Genomic DNA, 22491 nt, shown 5'->3' on the forward strand with positions numbered 1-22491 from the left:
ACTTCCTGTTTTCGGTCGAAGTCCACAGTAGTCGATTGTCGAGTTCTCCACTGTTGCTTAGTTACCTATGATCACGCGCGTGAACTCGACAATCGACTACTGTGGACTTCGACCGAAAACAGGAAGTAAATACAGGTATGTGCGCTGGCTGAATTAACATCACTTTTATTCATATCTTTCACATCTACTGCAGTCAGATTCACCGTGTTCACTCTGAAGGAATCACTCACAATGGCTGGGCACTTGTAATGACACATCAAGGATGTTAAGAGGCTAAAAGCAGGTTTATAACTTGCCCCATTTAAGTCAACAGGGTGCAAATTTTAAAAAGAGGATAACACGTTTTTTTGTCGTTGTTCTCTGTACTGACAGCACCCCAAATTTACAAAAAAATTAGCTCAATGTTAAAATTGACCGGAGTTCTCCTTTAATGTGGGAGAGGCAATGAAACATTTAGCTGAACTTCAGCTTCTTTTTCTGTGGTTGAAGTTAACTTAATATTCCATTTCTGTATCATATTGTTTAAACATTTAGAAAAAACTAACTACAGACACTAAAAAGGCATGGTACTAATAGAAAACTGAACAGCATTCAGAAAAAAATTGCACTCAGAGGGGTGGTGTGACCAGATTAAATTCAATGACTAACAATGGGGAATATACAATTCACTGAGTATGATTAGAGATTGTACAACTAATTCATCATAAGTAGGACTACAGTGCTAATACGAGGAAAAGGAACAATAGATGTAAGAGACACTGAATTACTGATCAGGTAATAGCCCTTTCTCTGTGATCTTCACTCAGAGCCAGTATAAGTCATGCTCACCCTGAAGGCTGTGCCCTCCTCGATGATGGTGGGAAGCTGGGAGAGGCAGATGTCCACCGCAAGGTCCCATGCTTGCCTGGACACACACACACACACACACACACACACACGCACACACACGCACACACACGCACACACACGCACACACACAAAGATGCCACACTAGTCAATCCCACAATCACGTTTCTTGCTGTGAGAGTCTAGGCTCTGATCACATGAAAAGATGCACTGGCACATTTTTTATTCATGACACTCATTATTAAGGGAGAGAGGAGCCTGTAAATTTACCCGTTTGAAATCTTTGAGAAAGATTATTTAACTTCTACACTTAAAGGGTTAGTTCACCCACAGATGAAAATTCAATCACCATTCTGTACACAACTGTAAACATAAAAACTAAAAATTAAATTGGTATAAACTTTTCCTGTAAATGAATAAGATATTTGGTTCTCAAATTGTTTTGCAACAGGACCCTAATTTTACATTGGGCAACCCAACACAGTACCAAAATTGTATTTAATTTAACCTTGAGCCAGTGGCGTGCATTGCCGATTGGGTGGGTTTGTTTTGAGCCCCTGCTCCTTTAATCGTGAAAGTGTCCTTTTCGGTCGCATTGCGGAGCCCCGCGGAACATGATTTCCCCCGCCCCGGAACGCAATTTCGACCCTGCCCCCGCGGAGGTCTGTGCACGCCACTGCCTTGAGCAGATTTGTTCATGGTTTTTGAGGACGGAGGCAAGTTACATAATTATCCATGTTGGGATCTGCCTAATTTGGCTAGCCATTTAGTGACAGATGGATCTGCACCAAAATACAGTAAGCTTTGATTGGACACATTTCTTTTGACGTCAAAAGATACTGTATTGGAAGTGTCTTCACTTCCTTTTTAAAAATGAATTAGCCTATTTATCTCACTATACTAACTCTGTATAATTATACGGTTAGTTGCACTTACTGCAGCACAAGTTGAGAAGCACTGCTTAATAGTATCTGCATGTAATCTTCACTGCACTTCTCAAAGGCTGCATGTTAAATTATTACATAAGAACTAATCTCTTGACACTCCACATACAGAAGCAGCACTGAACTTTTAGACCTCCATCACACACTGAGGTTTAACATTGCTTTTTTTTTTTTTTTTTTTTTACATTGCTGTATTTTCCTTTGCCACATAGGCTGAGAGAATTGCTTTGATCACAGAACCCGCAACACTTTGGCTATATTTAATTCATGACATTACATAATACATCAAAAGTGTTGTCCACTGAAGAGCCAGAACTACAGCTGTGACTATAATACACTTTGCTAGTCTCTAATCACCAGGATTTCTCCCAGTGGAATGTAAATATACAAAAAGAGTGACCCCACTATCATTAGGCCAGCTTCAATAGTGGATCATGACAACAGGCAACAGCATAGGGCCTTTCTTCAGGCTTTAAAGGCCCCTTATTATGCAAAATTCACTTCTGCATGCTGTTTGGACATAAATGTGTGTTGGCAGTGTGTGTACACAACCAGCCAATAGTGATAAAAATCCACTCACTCCTTTTTTATTAATCCCCATAAATCATCAGCAGTGTCTCCCAACGACCTGTTTTCAGAATGCTGTTTTAGTGACGTCACTAAAGCCACAGGCCCCGCCCACGAGTGTTGACAGACACTGCCGTTTCAACACAGACCCGCCCTGATCGAGTTCACAGCTGCTGCACTGACGAGAATGTCTCCCAAGCGTTGTAGGTGTTGTGTGGCTGGATGTATTAATCCACATAGCTCTCTCTATTTACTCCCGAAATCTGAGGCAGCCGCTGAAGACGAGGTGGAATTGTTTTGTTTTTAAAGAAAATGCTCCCTCAACTCTACCGAAATTCGTTGATATGTACTTGCACACTTCTTATAACTTACTGTGTTTACTCAACTCTTACGGTGATTTTCTGAAGTAAAACTGACGCTTCATCTTTTGTGTGATGTACAATAAACTTTATTAAACTCATCAGTAACGTTATATGTTTGATCATCATTCGGACCTGGTCCGAAACAGCAGACTTGTAGGCTATTAATAATGGATACATACAAGCAGATGACAAATACGTTATAACTGTAATTAAACTACTAAACTATACCTGGTCCATCTCTATACAGCAACTCTGTAGGCATTATTGTCCGACTCAAAATGAACACCGTCATTGAGAGTTTCTGATATTATCATCATTCCGTGAGATGAAATTGTCCTGAGAGACTGAGTGCGAGCTCATGAAGCTCCGCCCCCTGTGCCATCCAGCAGCAGCTTATTTGCATTTAAAGGGCACACACTAAAACAGTGCGTTTTTCTGAGCCCTAAAAAAAGACAATTTAAACATGCTGTAAAAAATGATCTGTTGGGTATTTTGAGCAAAAACTTCACATACACACTCTGGGGCCATCAGAGACTTATTTTACATCTTGTGAAAAGGGGCATAATACGGGACCTTTAATATCCTCACTCCACTGCTCTATTGTGTCTTGTAAGTTTTGCAGATTGATCTGCTTTTCCCTCTAACTTTTTCAGAGAAGCTCTATGTGCTATACTTCCGGAAATTCCCACTGCTGCTTCAATATGTGTCGTCCCATGAAAAAAAAAAAAAGTCTCCTCCGAGACCTTTATATTATTATTGTTTATATTTATTATTAATAATATACATTACTTGCGTAATATGCTGATAAATTAACCAATTTGTTGTTCTAAATTAACATGTTGAATTGAAAGCCCTGATAATAATGATGGACACTGGACTGATCATTTCACAAAGATCATTCTCTCTGTCTGTTTCCTGTATTGTTTCTCACTCCTTTACTCCCTTCCCTGCTTTATCATGTCTCCTGCTAATAGCAGAAGGCACCATATTTCCTCTAAAATGTTCCCATAACTCTTTCCTTCTTTACCAAATGTTCCCTCTGTTTCCGCCTCTCTCCATATCTCATCTCCTGTTTCATAAGCTCAGAAGAACTTTCTGCCTAGTGTAACTGAAGAGCTCTGATACTCCATTATGAAACTGAAATCTATTACTCTCTTGCTAATGGCATGTTATGAGATTCAATCTTCAACTACTGTGAAGAACAAAGCACTATCATACACTGTTGAGGATTACACAATGCAGGTTTAGCCAACAGCATGATACTGATGACAGAAAATGGGGAGAGAGCTGGGGAATGAAGATTCGTAATATAGTTCATGTAAAATGTAGAGGGAGAGAGCTATGAGTAAAATACCAATGTAAATAAATGAATAGTGCCGTTCACTCTGGGAATAAAAGAAAAAGCTCTCTTTCTCCGTGGGATGTTGTTTAAAACCTGGCGCATCGATTTGACTTCTAGTAGAAATATAATAAAACAGAATGTCACTGTTACTGAGAGGTTGTGACTTGAGTTGAAATCATGGTTACCTCAATACTGTTACCAGTAGTCAATAACGTTACCAGTGAAATTTCATGATTCACAATAAGAATTTTGCCACAGCAAAATAATGCGCTACTGAATACAAAACTTTAATTAAAAATATAATTATATTATAATTTATTACAAATACATATTTATTTATTTTGATATTTATTAAATATCAATAAAAACATTAACATATGAAACATTACTTTATATGTCATTGAAATATTACTTTAATTAAAACAGTGGCATAAGGCCTTGAAGCAGTTAGGCATGGATTATTATTAGGGGCCAAGCACCTATTGTATTTGTTCCGGTTCTTATTAGGGGCCAAGCACCGAAGGTGCGGAGGCACCTATTGTATCTGTTCCATTTCTTCTTATTATTATTCTTCCGCCATGGGAGTCTATGGCAGCCCATAGAACCGATTGCGGGAAAGTTGTTTTGGTTTGAAATTCTGATAGAGGACAGTCCCAACATTAAATACACCAATTTTGGTGTTTCTAAGTCTTTCCCTCTAGCGCCACCACCTGTCCAAAATTTCACTTTAACAATTTCACATTGTTGATCTGACACTTTCAGCCATGTCTTGTCGTCTTATTCTGCTTGGCCTCGGTAATTGCTGCTTGCAGCTATATTTAGGGGCCAAGCACCGAAGGTGCGGAGGCACCTATTGTATCTGTTCCCGTTCTTATTAGGGGCCAAGCACCGAAGGTGCGGAGGCACCTATTGTGTTTGTTCCGGTTCTTATTAGGGGCCAAGCACCGAAGGTGCGGAGGCACCTATTGTGTTTGTTCCGGTTCTTATTAGGGGCCAAAGCACCGAAGGTGCGGAGGCACCTATTGTATCTGTTCCGGTTCTTATTATTATTATTAGGGGCCAAGCACCGAAGGTGCGTAGGCACCTATTGTATCTGTTCCCGTTCTTATTAGTGGTGCTTGCTGAAAGCAAGGCATCACTATTGTTATTGCTCATACTTATTATTATTAGTGGTGCTTGCTGAAAGCAAGGCATCACTATTGTTATTGCTCATACTTATTATTATTATTAGTGGTGCTTTTTTGAAAGCATCACTATTGTTATTGCTCATACTTATTAGTGGTGCTTTTTTGAAAGCATCACTATTGTTATTGCTCATACTTATTATTTTTAGTGGTGCTTTTTTGAAAGCATCACTATTGTTATTGCTCATACTTATTATTATTCTTTTTATTATTCTGGACAAAAGTTTGGCGCGTAACTCGCCCCGCACCGTTTGTCACAGACCCCTGAGTGAGGTGTCAAATCGAGCGGCTCATTGAGGAGAGGTGTGCTATGACTTTTCTAAGCGATCGGGTGTACGATGTTCGCACAGCGGACGAAAAAGCGGCCAAAAAAGTCCCATTGACTTTACATTGGGAGTTCTAAAAATATTTGAATCCCAACCGACGTTTTCACACACACAGACTCCAAAGGGCCTGACACCCCTGCGTCTCTCCCTCTCTCTCTCCCTCAGAGGATTTATATTATCAAGCAACCAATAAGTAATGGCCTAAAATCTTCATAGCCACACCCTAGCAACCAGTTTCAGCACGCTAGCAACCACTAAGAGCTCCATAGCAACCACCCTAAACAAAAAAAAAAACATTTTTTTATTTTTTTTTATTTTTTAAAGCAGTTTTACTCTCGTGGCCTTGCGATATCGCTCCATGCTGGTGCCTATTCGGCCATAGGCACGAGGCCGTAGGCCGAGTGCCGTACAGAAGGCACTCGTTATTAAAGATTTTAAGAACTCTATAAAAACTCCATAGTAACCATATTTGACAACTACCAACCACCTAGTAACACCATAGCAACTAACAAAAACACCTTAGCAACCACCCTGAACACCCTAGCAACGTCTAGAAATGCTCTAGTAACCACAAAAACTCTAGCAAGCACCCAGAACACCCTAGCAACTGCCTAACAACCACCTAGAACACCTAGCAACTGCCTAGCAACCACCCAGAACACCCTAGCAACTGCCTAGCAATGCCCTAGCATCCACCTAGAATACCACAGCAACTGCCTAGCAACACCACAGCAACCACCCAGAACACCCTAGCAACCACCTAGCAACGCCCTAGCAACCACCAAGAATACCCTAGCAACTGCCTAGCAACCACCCAGAACACCTTAGCAACTGCCTAGCAACACCATAGCAACCACCCAGAACACCCTAGCAATTGCCTAGCAATGCCCTAGCATCCACCCAGAATACCATAGCAACTGCCTAGCAACACCATAGCAACCACCCAGAACACCCTAGCAACCACCTAGCAACGCCCTAGCAAACACCAAGAATACCCTAGCAACTGCCTAGCAACCACCCGGAACACCTTAGCAACTGCCTAGCAACACCATAGCAACCACCCAGAACACCCTAGCAACCACCTGGCAACAGCATCTTGCTAAAAACATGCTGGCAACATGCTAATCAAGCTAGCATCATGCTAGCAACATGCTAATCATGCTAGAATCATGCTAGCAACATGCTAATCAAGCTAGCATCATGCTAATCAAGCTAGCATCATGTTAGCAACATGCTAATCATGCTAGCATTGTGCTACCAACATGCTAATAAAGCTAGCATCATGCTAACAACATGCTAATCAAGCTAGCATAATGCTAGCATCATGCTAGCATTATGCTAGCAAAATGCTAATCAAGCTAGCATCATGCTAGCAACATGCTAATCAAGCTAGCATAATGCTAACAACATGCTAATCGTGTTAGCATCTAGTTAAAAACATGCTAGCAAAATGCTAATCAAGCTAGCATCATGCTAGCAACATGCTAATCAAGCTAGCATCATGCTAGCAACATGCTAATCAAGCTAGCATAATGCTAACAACATGCTAATCGTGTTAGCATCTAGCTAAAAACATGCTAGCAAAATGCTAATCATGCTAGCATCTTGTTAAAAGCATGCTAGCAACATGCTAATCATGCTAGCATCTTGTTAAAAGCATGCTAAAAACATGCTAATCATGCTAGCATCTTGTTAAAAGCATGTTAGCAACATGCTTATCATGCTAGCATCATCCAACTAACATGCTAATCATGCTAACAACATTCTAATCCTGCTAGCATCATTCTAACAACATGTTAATCATAGTAAATCATGCTGGAATGTGGTAAATCGTAGTACATCATCTTAGAAACATGGTAAATCGTGGTAAATAATGCTAAAATGTGGTATATCATGGTATCACAACATGAAAATTGTGTTAGCATCTGCCCAGTGGCGAATTTTGCCACTGCAAGCACCACTTCACATTTTCTTCAGGAAATGTACATTCTAGTTCTTATTATTATTCTTCCACACAAAAGTTTGGCGCGAAACTCGCCCCGCACCGTTTGTCACAGACCCCTGAGTGAGGCGTCAAATCGAGCGGCTCATTGAGGAGAGGTGTGCTATGACTTTTCTAAGCGATCGGGTGTACGATGTTCGCATAGCGGACGAAAAAGCGGCCAAAAAAGTCCCATTGACTTTACATTGGGAGTTCTAAAAATATTTGAATCCCAACCGACGTTTTCACACACACCACTCCAAAGGGCCTGACACCCCTGCGTCTCTCCCTCTCTCTCTCCCTCAGAGGATTTATATTATCAAGCAGCCAATAAGTAATGGCCTAAAATCTTCATAGCCACACCCTAGCAACCAGTTTCAGCACCCTAGCAACCACTAAGAGCTCCCTAGCAACCACCCTAAACCAAAAAAAAACATTTTTTTATTTTTTTTTTATTTTTTAAAGCAATTTTACTCTCGTGGCCTTGCGATATCGCTCCATGCTTGTGCCTATTCGGGCATAGGCACGAGGCCGCAGGCCGAGTGCCGTACAGAAGGCACTCGTTATTAAAGATTTTAAGAACTCTATAAAAACTCCATAGTAACCATATTTGACAACTACCAACCACCTAGTAACACCATAGCAACTAACAAAAACACCTTAGCAACCACCCTGAACACCCTAGCAACGTCTAGAAATGCTCTAGTAACCACAAAAAACTCTAGCAAGCACCCAGAACACCCTAGCAACTGCCTAGCAACCACCTAGAACACCTAGCAACTGCCTAGCAACCACCCAGAACACCCTAGCAACTGCCTAGCAATGCCCTAGCATCCACCCAGAATACCATAGCAACTGCCTAGCAACACCATAGCAACCACCCAGAACACACTAGCAACGCCCTAGCAACGCCCTAGCAACCACCAAGAATACCCTAGCAACTGCCTAGCAACCACCAAGAATACCCTAGCAACTGCCTAGCAACCACCCAGAACACCTTAGCAACTGCCTAGCAACACCATAGCAACCACCCAGAACACCCTAGCAACCACCTGGCAACAGCATCTTGCTAAAAACATGCTGGCAACATGCTAATCAAGCTAGCATCATGCTAGCAACATGCTAATCAAGCTAGCATCATGCTAGCAACATGCTAATCATGCTAGAATCATGCTAGCAACATGCTAATCAAGCTAGCATCATGCTAATCAAGCTAGCATCATGCTAGCAACATGCTAATCATGCTAGCATTATGCTACCAACATGCTAATAAAGCTAGCATCATGCTAACAACATGCTAATCAAGCTAGCATAATGCTAGCATCATGCTAATCAAGCTAACATCATGCTAATCATGCTAGCATTATGCTAGCAACATGCTAATCAAGCTAGCATCATGCTAGCAACATGCTAATCAAGCTAGCATAATGCTAACAACATGCTAATAATGTTAGCATCTAGCTAAAAACATGCTAGCAAAATGCTAATCATGCTAGCATCTTGTTAAAAGCATGCTAGCAACATGCTAATCATGCTAGCATCTTGTTAAAAGCATGCTAGCAACATGCTAATCATGCTAGCATCATCCAACCAACATGCTAATCCTGCTAGCATCATTCTAACAACATGTTAATCATAGTAAATCATGCTGGAATGTGGTAAATCGTAGTACATCATCTTAGAAACATGGTAAATCGTGGTAAATAATGCTAAAATGTGGTATATCATGGTATCACAACATGAAAATTGTGTTAGCATCTGCCCAGTGGCGAATTTTGCCACTGCAAGCACCACTTCACATTTTCTTCAGGAAATGTACATTCTAGTTATTCTTCTTCTTTTTATTATTTTGGACAAAAGTTTGGCGCGTAATGCGCCCCGCACCGTTTGTCACAGACCCCTGAGTGAGGTGTCAAATCGACCGGCTCATTGAGGAGAGGTGTGCTATGACTTTTCTAAGCGATCGGGTGTACGATGTTCGCACAGCGGACGAAAAAGCGGCCAAAAAAGTCCCATTGACTTTACATTGGGAGTTCTAAAAATATTTGAATCCCAACCGACGTTTTCACACACACAGACTCCAAAGGGCCTGACACCCCTGCGTCTCTCCCTCTCTCTCTCCCTCAGAGGATTTATATTATCAAGCAGCCAATAAGTTATGGCCTAATCTTCATAGCCACACCCTAGCAACCAGTTTCAGCACCCTAGCACCCACTAAGAGCTCCCTAGCAACCACCCTAAACCAAAAAAAAATTTTTTTTAAATTTTTTTTAATTTTTTAAAGCAATTTTACTCTCATGGCCTTGCGATATCGCTCCATGCTTGTGCCTATCCGGCCATAGGCACGAGGCCGCAGGCCGAGTGCCGTACTGAAGGCACTCGTTATTAAAGATTTTAAGAACTCTATAAAAACTCCATAGTAACCATATTTGACAACTACCAACCACCTAGTAACACCATAGCAACTACCAAAAATACCTTAGCAACCACCCTGAACACCCTAGCAACGTCTAGAAATGCTCTAGTAACCACCAAAAAACTCTAGCAACCACCCAGAACACCCTAGCAACTGCCTAGCAACCACCCAGAACACCTAGCAACTGCCTAGCAACCACCCAGAACACCCTAGCAACTGCCTAGCAACGCCCTAGCATCCACCCAGAATACCATAGCAACTGCCTAGCAACACCATAGCAACCACCCAGAATACCCTAGCAACGCCCTAGCAACCACCCAGAATACCCTAGCAACCGCCTAGCAACGCCCTAGCAACCACCCAGAATACCCTAGCAACCGCCTAGCAACACCATAACAACCCCCCAGAACACCCTAGCAACTGCCTAGCAACACCCTAGCAACCACCCAGAATACCCTAGCAACCGCCTAGCAACACCATAGCAACCAACCAGAATACCCTAGCAACACCATAGCAACCACCCAGAATACCCTAGCAACTCCTTAGCAACCAGCCAGAATACCTTAGCAACCGCCTAGCAACACCATAGCAACCACCCAAAACAGCCTAGCAACCACCAAGAATACCCTAGCAACCGCCTAGCAACCACCCAGAATACCCTAGCAACCGCCTAGCAACACCATAGCAACCACCCAGAATACCCTAGCAACTGCCTAGCAACGCCCTAGCAACCACCCAGAACACCCTAGCAACCGCCTAGCAACCACCCAGAATACCCTAGCAACCGCCTAGCAACACCATAGCAACCACTCAGAATATCCTAGCAACTGCCTAGCAACGCCCTAGCAACCACCCAGAACAGCCTAGCAACTGCCTAGTAACGCCCTAGCAACCACCAATAATACCCTAGCAACCGCCTAGCAACCACCCAGAATACCCTAGCAACCGTCTAGCAACACCATAGCAACCACTCAGAATACCCTAGCAATTGCCTAGCAACGCCCTAGCAACCACCCAGAATACCCTAGCAACCGCCTAGCAACACTATAGCAACCACCCAGAACACCCTAGCAATTGCCTAGCAACGCCCTAGCAACCACCCAGAATACCCTAGCAACCACCTAGCAACACCATAGCAACCACTCAGAACACCCTAGCAACTGCCTAGCAACCACTTAGCAACCACCCAGAATACCCTAGCAACCGCCTAGCAACACCATAGCAACCACCCAGAATATCCTAGCAACTGCCTAGCAACCGCCTAGCAACACCATAGCAACCACCCAGAACACCCTAGCAACTGCCTAGCAACGCCCTAGCAACCACCCAGAATACCCTAGCAACCGCCTAGCAACACCATAGCAACCACCCAGAACACCATAACAACCACCCAGAACACCCTAGCAACCACCTAGCAAAGCCCTAGCAACCACACAGAACACCCTCGCAACACCCTAGCAACCACCTGAACAACATTAATAAGCCATATCTCAGCACCAGAACATCGTACAGACATGTTTGTTGGCTTGTATGCAATCATGTACCACACTCTAGCAACCGAGTGGCAAGTTTTGCCACTGCAAGCACCACTTCACATTTTCTTCAGGAAATGTACATTCTAGTTTTTCTTATTATTCCGGACAAAAGTTTGGCGCGTAACTCGCCCCGCACCGTTTGTCACAGACCCCTGAGTGAGGTGTCAAATCGACCGGCTCATTAAGGAGAGGTGTGCTATGACTTTTATAAGCGATCGGGGTGCGGTGTTCGCCCCAGGGGCGAAAAAGCGGCCAAAAAAGTCCCATTGACTTAACATTGCGACGAACTTTGACCACTCGTAGCTCTGAGCGAGGATTTCGGAGAAACGTGTGATTTGCCACATTTGAAGAGGCTGACAGGCTCTGTAAGAACATACCTCACAATGGGGTAAAAGTTGCACCCCTGGGGGGCAGGAGCGTCCCAAAGGTTCCCCATTGAAATTTTTCTAGTATTACATTCTTACTATTCCGGGAAAAATTTTGGGGCACTCCTCCTCCCGCAGCTTTTGTCACAGACCCATGAATGAGGCGTCAAATCGTGCGGCCTATTGAGGAGAAGTGTCCACTGACTTTTCTAAGAGATCGGGGGTACAGTGTTCGCCCCAGGTGCGAACGAAAAGCCAAAAAAGTCCCATTGACTTAACATTGCAACGAACTTTGACCACTCGTAGCTCTGAGCGAGGATTTCGGAGAAACGTGTGATTTGCCACAATTGAAGAGGCTGACAGGCTCTGTAAAAACATACCTCACAATGGGGTAAAAGTTGCACCCCTGGGGGGCAGGAGCGTCCCAAAGTTTCCCATTGACTTACAATGGTGTAGGACGGCCCATGAAATGGGCCGTCCTACACATTGCATAGGGATTTTGTATTGAACGTAGCTCTGGATCACAGTGTCATAGAGACAAGGGGGCGGGCTCATTTTACTCAGACGACCAATCAGTCTCTCAGGATCATGGTGAAGCTATCAAGCCACGCCCTAGCAACCATTTAGAGCACCTTAGCAACAAGTCCCATAGACTTCCATTGAAAGAGATCAAAGGGATATCTCCGGACTGAATTGTCATAGAAACATGGGGGTGGTCTCAGTTGACTCGGGGCAGCAAACAGCCAATCATGAATCACCTCAACACTTCCTAGCCCCTCCCTAGCAACCAATGTCGAGCACCTTAACAACCAAAATCCAAAGAGGGATATCTTCCATTCTGAATGTCACAGAGGCATGGGAGTTGGTTTATATCATTCATAGTGACAAGAAGCCTTTGCAGTTTCATCATTGGCAGCTGTCAAGCAACTCCATAGCAACCAAACAGATTACGCTAGCAACCAAAATCCAAAGAGGCATATCTTCCATTCTGAATGTCTCAGAGGCATGGGAGTTGGTTTATTTCATTCATAGTGACAAGAAGCCTTTGCAGTTTCATCATTGGCAGCTGCCAAGCTACTCCATAGCAACCAAACAGAGTACACTAGCAACCAAAATCCAAAGAGGTATATCTTCCATTCTGAATGTCACAGAGAAATGGGAGTTGGTTTATATAATTCATAGTGACAAGAAGCCTTTGCAGTTTCATCATTGGCAGCTGCCAAGCCACTCCCTAGCAACCAAACAGAGTACCCTAGCAACCGTTTAGCAAAACGTATATCTCTGTATCAGAACATCGTATAGAGATGGGAGTTGGTTTATATCATTTATACTAACAAGAAGCCTTTGCAGTTTCATCATTAGCAGCTGCCAAGTAACCCCATAGCAACCAAACAGAGTACCCTAGCAACCAAAATCCAAAGAGGTATATCTTTCATTCTGAATGTCGCAGAGGCATGGGAGTTGGTTTATATCATTCATACTGACAAGCAGCCTTTGGAGTTTCATGATTGGCAGCTTACAAGACACTCCCTAGCAAACAAACAGAGTACCCTAGCAACCAAAATCCAAAGAGGAATATCTTCCATTCTGAATGTCACAGAGGCATGGGAGTTGGTTTATATCATTCATACTGACAAGAAGCCTTTGGAATTTCATCATTTGCAGCTGCCAAGTAACTCCATAGCAACCAAACAGAGTACCCTAGCAACCAAAATCCAAAGAGGCATATCTTCCATTCTGAATGTCACAGAGACATGGGAGTTGGTTTATATCATTCATACTGACAAGCAGCCTTTGGAGTTTCATGATTAGCAGCTGCCAAGCCACTCCCTAGCAACCAAACAGAGTACCCTAGCAACCAAAATCCAAAGAGGGATATCTTCCATTCTGAATGTCACAGAAGCATGGGAGTTGGTTTATATCATTCATAATAACAAGAAGCCTTTGCAGTTTCATCATTGGCAGCTGTCAAGCAACTCCATAGCAACCAAATAGAGTACCCTAGCAACCAAAATCCAAAGAGGGATATCTTCCATTCTGAATGTCACAGAGGCATGGGAGTTGGTTTATATCATTCATAGTGACAAGAAGCCTTTGGAATTGCATCATTGGCAGCTGCCAAGTAACTACATAGCAACCAAACAGAGTACCCTAGCAACCAAAATCCAAAGAGGCATATCTTCCATTCTGAATGTCGCAGAGACATGGGAGTTGGTTTATATCATTCATAGTGACAAGAAGCCTTTAGAGTTTCATGATTGGCAGCTGACAAGCCACTCGCTAGCAACCAAATAGAGTACCCTAGCAACCGTTTAGCAAAACGTATATCTCTGCATCAGAACATCGTATAGAGATGGGAGTTGGTTTATATCATTCATACTGACAAGAAGCCTTTGTAGTTTCATCATTAGCAGCTGCCAAGCACCTCCATAGCAACCAAACAGAGTACCCTAGCAACCATTTTACAAGACCTACATCTCTGCATCAGAATATTGTATAGAGATGGGGGTTGGCTCATTAGTTTCGGTTGGAAAACAGTCTGTAAATATCACCATGGTAACTGTGTATTCACACCCTAGCAACCATTTAGAGCCACCTAGCAACCATATTGCAACATATAGAAGCCATATTTCAGCTCCACAACATCGTACAGACGTGGTTGTTGGCTCGTATGCAATCAAGTACAACACCCTAGCAACCGAGTGGCGAGTTTTGCCACTGCAAGCACCACTTCACATTTTCTTCAGGAAATGTACATTCTAGTTCTTTTTATTATTCTGGACAAAAGTTTGGCGCGTAACTCGCCCCGCACCATTTGTCACAGACCCCTGAGTGAGGTGTCAAATCGACCGGCTCATTAAGGAGAGGTGTGCTATGACTTTTATAAGCGATCGGGGGTGCGGTGTTCGCCCCAGGGGCGAAAAAGCGGCCAAAAAAGTCCCATTGACTTAACATTGAGACGAACTTTGACCACACGTAGCTCTGAGCGAGGATTTCGCAGAAACGTGTGATTTGCCACATTTGAAGAGGCTAACAGGCTCTGTAAGAACATACCTCACAATGGGGTAAAAGTTGCACCCCTGGGGGGCAGGAGCTGCCCAAAGTTGCCCCATTGACTTACTATGGGGAAGGAACGTCCCATGAAACACACATGCTTTTCCTACTATGGTAAATTGCATAGGGACTTTGTACTGAACGTAGCTCTGGATCACAGTGTCATAGAGACAAGGGGGAGGGCTCATTTTACTCAGACGACCAATCAGTCTCTCAGGATCATTGTGAAGCTATCAAGCCACGCCCTAGCAACCATTTAGAGCCCCTTAGCAACAAGTTCCATAGACTTCCATTGAAAGAGTTCAAAGAGATATCTCCAGACTGAATTGTCATAGAAACGTGGGGGTGGTCTCATTTGACTCGGGGCAGCAATCAGCCCATCATGAATGACCTCAACACTTCCAAGCCCCTCCCTAGCAACCATTGTCGAGCACCCTATCAACAAAAATCCAAAGAGGGATATCTTCCATTCTAAATGTCACAGAGGCATGGGAGTTGGTTTGTATCATTCATACTGACAAGCAGCCTTTGGAGTTTCATCATTGGCAGCTGCCAAGCCACTCCCTAGCAACCAAACAGAGTACCCTAGCAACCAAAATTCAAAGAGGGATATCTTCCATTCTGAATGTCACAGAGAAATGGGAGTTGGTTTATATCATTCATAGTGACAAGAAGCTTTTGCAGTTTCATCATTGGCAGCTGCCGAGCAACTCCATAGCAACCAAACAGAGTACCCTAGCAACCAAAATCCAAAGAGGGATATCTTCCATTGTGAATGTCACAGAGGCATGGGAGTTGGTTTATACCGTTCGTAGTGACAAGCAGCCTTTGCAGTTTCATCATTGGCAGCTGCCAAGCAACTCCATAGCAACCAAACAGAGTACCCTAGCAACCGTTTAGCAAAACGTATATCTCTGCATCAGAACATCGTATAGAGATGGGGGTTGGCTCATTAGTTTCAGTTGGAAAACAGTCTGTAAATATCACCATGGTAACTGTGTTTTCACACCCTAGCAACCATTTAGAGCCACCTAGCAACCATATTGCAACATATAGAAGCCATATTTCAGATCCACAACATCGTACAGACATGGTTGTTGGCTCGTATGCAATCATGTACAACACCCTAGCAACCGAGTGGCGAGTTTTGCCACTGCAAGCACCACTTCACATTTTCTTCAGGAAATGTACATTCTAGTTATTATTATTCTTCCTTCTTCCGACTGGGAGTCTATGGCAGCCCATAGAACCGATTGCGGGAAAGTTGTTTTGGTTTGAAATTCTGATAGAGGACAGTCCCAACATTGAATACACCAATTTTGGTGTTTCTAAGTCTTTCCCTCTAGCGCCATCACCTGTCCAAAATTTCACTTTTATTTTGCTAATAACTTTTGAACCGTAAGGCCAATCAACAAAATACTTTTTTCCTCTGATTCCTGAGCTCATGCCGATTCGATTGCACCCTATGTCGTCATTTTCCGGCATATAAACATGGCCGCCATTTTGAATTTTCCAAAAAAGCTACTTTTTCGAACTCGTCCTAGACGGTTTGTCAGTCAAAGTCAGTCATTTTTTACGTGTTTTTTCATATAAATGTCTATAACTCTGAAGCGAATTGACATATTTTCACCAAAATTGACACACATATGTATGGGCTCACTCTGGGGACACATAAAAAAAATTGTGGGACTGAGCCTCTTGGTGGCGCTATAATAGAACAAAACATGAAATTCCCATTGACTTCAATACACTTTTGTGAAATAAAATGCTATTTTCATTCAAAACCTACTTTTTCGAACTCCTCCTACACCGTTTGTCTGATTTTCACCAAAATCGAATCGTATCATCTCCAGATCGTGCCGACTAAAAGTTATGGATTTCGTGTCGATAGACGAAACCGTTTTCATATAGCGCAGCAGCAAAGTTGAGGCATGATGCTAAAAGCATTATTCAGGCTTTATCTCTGCAATGCCTTGACATATTGACACCAAACTTTGTATGTGTCATTGTCACTTCACTCTGACCACATCACATCAGTTTTGTAACTGCGCCACCTATTGGTCGAAAGTGATAATCCATTAAATCATATTTTTAATTATTGTTTCTATGATTTTTCAGGCATTTTGCCTAAAATCCTCTTTAAATGTCTTTAATTGCTCATTGTTGCAGTTGATCTGACACTTTCTGCCATGTCTTGTCGTCTTATTCTGCTTGGCCCCGGTAATTGCTGCTTGCAGCTATATTTAGGGGCCAAGCACCGAAGGTGCGTAGGCACCTATTGTATCTGTTCCCGTTCTTATTATTATTCTTCATTTTTCCGACTGGGAGTCTATGGCAGCCCATAGAACCGATTGCGGGAAAGTTGTTTTGGTTTGACATTCTGATAGAGGACAGTCCCAACATTAAATAAACCAATTTTGGTGTTTCTAAGTCATTCCCTCTAGCGCCACCACCTGTCCAAAGTTTCACTTTTATTTTGCTAATAACTTTTGAACCGTAAGGCCAATCAACAAAATTCTTTTTTCCTCTGATTCCTGAGCTCATTCCGATTCGATTGCACCCCATGCAAAAAAGCTACTTTTTCGAACTCGTCGTAGACGGTTTGTCCAATTTGCACGAAAATTGAACCAGATCATCTTCAGGTAGTGCTGACAAAAAGTTCGATAAACGCTCAAACAAATTTTACGTAGCGCCTGCAAAAACAGTCGTAAGGCTGTATCTCCGCAACAGTTTATCGTATTCAGACCAAACTTGGTACATGTCATCACAAGCATGACCTGAGGCTACATGCTGCGTTTCGGCGCAGCGCCACCTACTGTTCCGGAGATATGAAAAATAGCTATTTTTGCTTATAACTTCTGAACAGTTTGTCCAAAAATCATAAAATTGGTCTCTTTAGATTCAGGGCAACATGCCGATTTGACTGATATCCATTTTGACCATATCGGCCATTTTGACTGTCGGCCATTTTGAATTTTGTCCTAAAATGCTGTATTTTAAGAATGCATGAACGAATTGTTACGAAACTTGGTATGGGTCATCAGCACAATGTCCTGAAGGAGTGTGAGAAGTTTCGAAACAGCGCCACCTAGTGGTGAATTTTTTTCTCAAATGCTTATAACTTTGGGTGTGGTCGACTTATTTTCACGAGACTCATCTCATTAGACTCCTGAATCATTGCCGAGTCCCACGATACCAAACATGCTAGGTTTCGCCTTACGGTTTGTGTAGCGTTGTGATTTAGCGCTTAAAAAACATTAGGCGATATCTTTGAAACCGTTTGTCCGATCGAGACGAAACCACCATCAGAAGTTTGGAATCATAGCTTGTTAACTAAACAACAATGCCCAAATGCGAAAATATTGATAGTAAGGGGTAGTAAAATTCAATCAAAGTCATGTGTCAGTCATTTTTTACGTGTTTTTTCATATAAATGTCTCTAACTCTGAAGTGAATTGAGATATTTTCACCAAAATTGGCACACATATGTATGGGCTCACTCTGAGGACACATAAAAAAAATTGTGGGACTGAGCCTCTTGGTGGCGCTATAATAGAACAAAACATGAAATTCCCATTGACTTCAATACAGTTTTGTGAAATAAAATGCTATACTAAACAAATGCATTGGTGTAATATTACGAAACTCAGAATGTGCCAACAACACCATGCCCTGAATGTACTCAAAATATTTCGAAACAGCGACACCTAGTGGTCAAAAGTTATACCAAAATTTCCAAAAAGGCTAATAACTTTTGAATAAATCTGGCTATTGAAATGCCACTGGTCTGAATAGATTCCTTGGGTCAAGCCGAGAACATAGATACCAAGTTTACCTTATTTGGCAGAACTTCCTGTCCGCCATCTTGATTTTCAGTCAAAACCTACTTTTTCGAACTCCTCCTAGACCGTTTGTCCGATTTTCACTAAAATCGAATCGTATCATCTCCAGACCGTGCCGAATAAAAGTTATGGATTTCATGTCGATAGACGAAACCGTTTTCGTATAGCGCAGCAGCAATTATGCCAATAGCACTATTCAGGTTTTATCTCTGCAATGCCTTGACATATTGACACCAAACTTTGTATGTGTAATTGTCACTTCACTCTGACCACATCACATCAGTTTTGTAACTGCGCCACCTATTGGTCGAAAGTGATAATCCATTAAATCATATTTTTAATGATTGTTTCTATGATTTTTCAGCCATTTCGCCAAAAAAACTCTTTAAATGTCTTTAATTGTTCATTGTTGCAGTTGGTCTGACACTTTCAGACATGTCGGCATGTCTTGTCATCTGATTCTGCTTGGCCCCGGTAATGGCTGCTTGCAGCTATATTTAGGGGCCAAGCACCGAAGGTGCGGAGGCACCTATTGTTTTTGTTCCGGTTCTTATTATTAGGGGCCAAGAACAATTGTTTTCGTTCCGGTTCTTATTATTATTCTTCATTTCACTTCAGCGCCACCACCTGTCCAAAGTTTCACTTTTATTTTGCTAATAACTTTTGAACCGTAAGGCCAATCAACAAAATGCTGTCTTTGTGTTTGAACATTGCACATTTTAAACAGGACACGCATTAGCTGAATAAATGTTAGCCAATACATAGTTATAGAAAACAGTTGACAATGAATAGACAGGAGTCCAATAATATGTAACGACTGGGCTATGAATCATTCTTTCATTTGTTTTGAATTAACAATTCTGACTCTGTGTTTTCTGAGCACATTCCTTCTGAAACCCAAAGCCTTTTACACTCTGAACTCATTGAATGTAAATCAGGACTCTCGAGCATCTAAATTACTGGCATGGAGCCACCAAGTCTGGGTTTAGATAGTCTCGCGTAGCCAGACCTTCAGACTGACGGCAGAAGGTCTGGACTCTATCGCAGCTTTTCTTGGCCAAGAGGACGTTTGACTGACATATAACGCAACCAATGACAGTTCGTTTTGTTCCGCATCATGTTTAGGGGCGTGCCAATATAATGTCGATGTCCCTACAATAACAGACCGGCATGCATTTAATAAATTATTCATTCAAGAACGTTGTGCAAGTTTACTGCAACAATGGAGCCGCAAACTTAACATACTTTTGAAAATCCAGCGTTTAGTTGATCCTGGTAAGCGCTCATTTGTCTCAGTTGTAAACACAACGGCTTTCTTCTTCCACGAGGGGTTTTGGCGTCACGGCATTTGTTTCCAGACGGACCGTTAAAGAACGCGACACACACGTCTCGCGGACATCCTGTAGAATTCAACCAATCAGGTCGCGACTTCGAAACTCCTGAAGTGTTTCCAGAAAAGTGTGCCATATGCATCAGACGTTTAGCCAACGTTCCGTGGGCGTGACGTCTGAGGCTGAGACTAGGGTTTAGATTGCTCTCTGACACCCTTTTACGACTCTGCAATCCTCTCAGAGACACTCCAGAACCTAAAACCAACATTTTTCTTCCCCTGTGGTGAGCTTCAAAGAGACCCACAGAAGAGATAAGGACTTTCTCCTGACACAGACAGTCCAACACACACACACACCCAAACTTTGAACATTAAACTCATCATAAAGTCATTTCTAAAGGTATATGATATATTTTGTGATGTGTTGCATGTTTCCCATGTTACAATAGCATAGCCATGATTTTTCTAGTCATGTAAGTGAACTTTAAATACCTATAATCGTGCTTTTGATTGTAACTTTGTATCCTTAACTGTTTTATATTTCATTCTTGGTATCTGTTTAACCGTCTCGCTCTGACTGAACCAACCGTATACAGGAGATTACAGTAAAATGTATTATTCTATGTGTACCATCTTTCTGGGTAGAAATGACGAGTTCTAAACGCCGTCATAAACTATGTAGATGAACCGTCCGACAGGACAAAGGAAACTTTTCCCGCTTCAGATTCTCGGATGGTCATTGGCGTGAACCCATCCTTTCCATAAGAGACTGACACAGAAAGTTTCTCCAGAGCACTTTTTCTGTGAGAGTTGTCCCACGACTCCTTAGGGAGTTTTTCTCCGTTTTTCTTTCTTTGTCTTTATTTTCGTCTTCTGACTTTTCCTACGTTCAGTGAAGCGAACGTAATCGGCAACTTCAACTTTAAAGAGACTCTTTGAACCTCCCGCGACCGCGCTCGCCCGGAAGAGACGAGAAAGCACGCCCCGCTCTTAAGGACACACACGCAAGACTCTGCTCTCCTCAGCAACACAAAGAGAACCATTTTGAAAGTATTAGTTTTATGGAACTTTTAATGTGATTTGATTCCTTGGTGTCTCTCGAGGTTCATTTTGTCTGTGATTTTTGCCGTACTGTGATCGCTCATCTCCTCGCACTCTCTCTCTCTCTCTCTCTCTCTCACTCGCTCATCCTCTCTTAATTGTAACCGCACTGGCATTAGTAGTACATTTAACATTAGCTCAAATGATCTATAGGGAATTTTAATAATTAATCATGAATATGATTAATATTTTGCATATTACAGTTACATTAATTTATCGAAACTGAAACTAGATCGATATGTATATATGAATAACCAATCACAACGAATTATAATTCCTCATTCATATATCAATAATCTTATTTCAAAGTTATGGGATAACTTTCAATGGAATTAATTTAGTTATCAAACAATCTGTTTGTCCAGCAAACATTAACGTAAGATTAAGTAAAATTATCCTTCTTACAAACGCAAGAAAGAGTATGTTTTCTCTAGCCTTGAAAAAAACCAACTCTCTGTGTTTATAAAATTAGGTTACTGAAATCGTAACAAGATAAAGCATGTAGCTTAAGATCAACAAATCATTGACTTCGTAAAATGAGCATTTAAGACAAGATGCAATCAAGGATATATGGGATTTTAATAATTGGACTAATAGCCTACATCGAACTAAGGAATACAAAATACTACAATTTACACGAGTAAATATGTATGTACAGGACACGTAAACAAAAACAAGACTAAACGAATAACAGATGAGAGAGGATGAAAGGGAGAAAGTGAAACTAAAGGTCAGGATGAGAGAGATCACCGAGATGATCTCAGCATGGCAAAATCACAGGCAATGTAATCTTTTGAGAGACAGCAAGGAATCAAATCACATTAAAAGTTCAATAAACTTATCTTGCAAAATGGTTCTCTTTGTTGCTGAAGAACGCAGAGTCGTGCGTGCATCGTTAAGAGCAGTGTGCGTGTGTCTCTTTAAGAAAGCAGGGCTTGCTTCGGTGAGCGCGGCCGCGGGATGTTCAAGTCTCTTTAAAGTTGAGGTTGCCGGCTACGTTTGCTTCGCTGAACGTAGGGTGAGTCCGAAGACGAAAATAAAGAAAAGACTTAAAGAAAAAGAAAAACGGAGAACGCTCCCAAAAAGGGAGCCATATGGATCTTCTCGCTGACGAAGAGGGTTCGTAAAAGTGCTCTCCGAAGAACTCTAGCTCGGTCTTCTTATGGAAAGACTTAATGTACGCCTACTTTGCGTACGCAGACCAATCATCTTAGAGCATCTCGGGCGGGAAGATTTTTCTTTGTCTTGACAGACAACGCCCACTCGAGTGAGTCATGAGGGATATCAAATTTGAGA

The 22491-nt window shown here is 42.2% G+C and overlaps 1 protein-coding gene across 5 annotated transcripts in view; it reads right to left on the minus strand.

Annotated features, from left to right (window-relative positions):
- rptor (regulatory associated protein of MTOR, complex 1) overlaps window positions 1-22491 on the minus strand; it is a 339338-nt gene that overhangs the window by 152467 nt on the left and 164380 nt on the right. For all 5 annotated transcript variants that reach the window (XM_084128075.1, XM_084128073.1, XM_084128074.1 and 2 more), the window contains one exon: window positions 829-904. In XM_084128075.1, coding sequence (XP_083984201.1) covers window positions 829-904 — 76 coding nt within the window. The remainder of the gene's footprint in view (window positions 1-828; window positions 905-22491) is intronic.

This window comes from Abramis brama (assembly GCF_963993115.1).
Source record: "Abramis brama genome assembly, chromosome: 11".
In the NCBI taxonomy this organism is placed as follows: Eukaryota; Metazoa; Chordata; class Actinopteri; order Cypriniformes; family Leuciscidae; genus Abramis; species Abramis brama.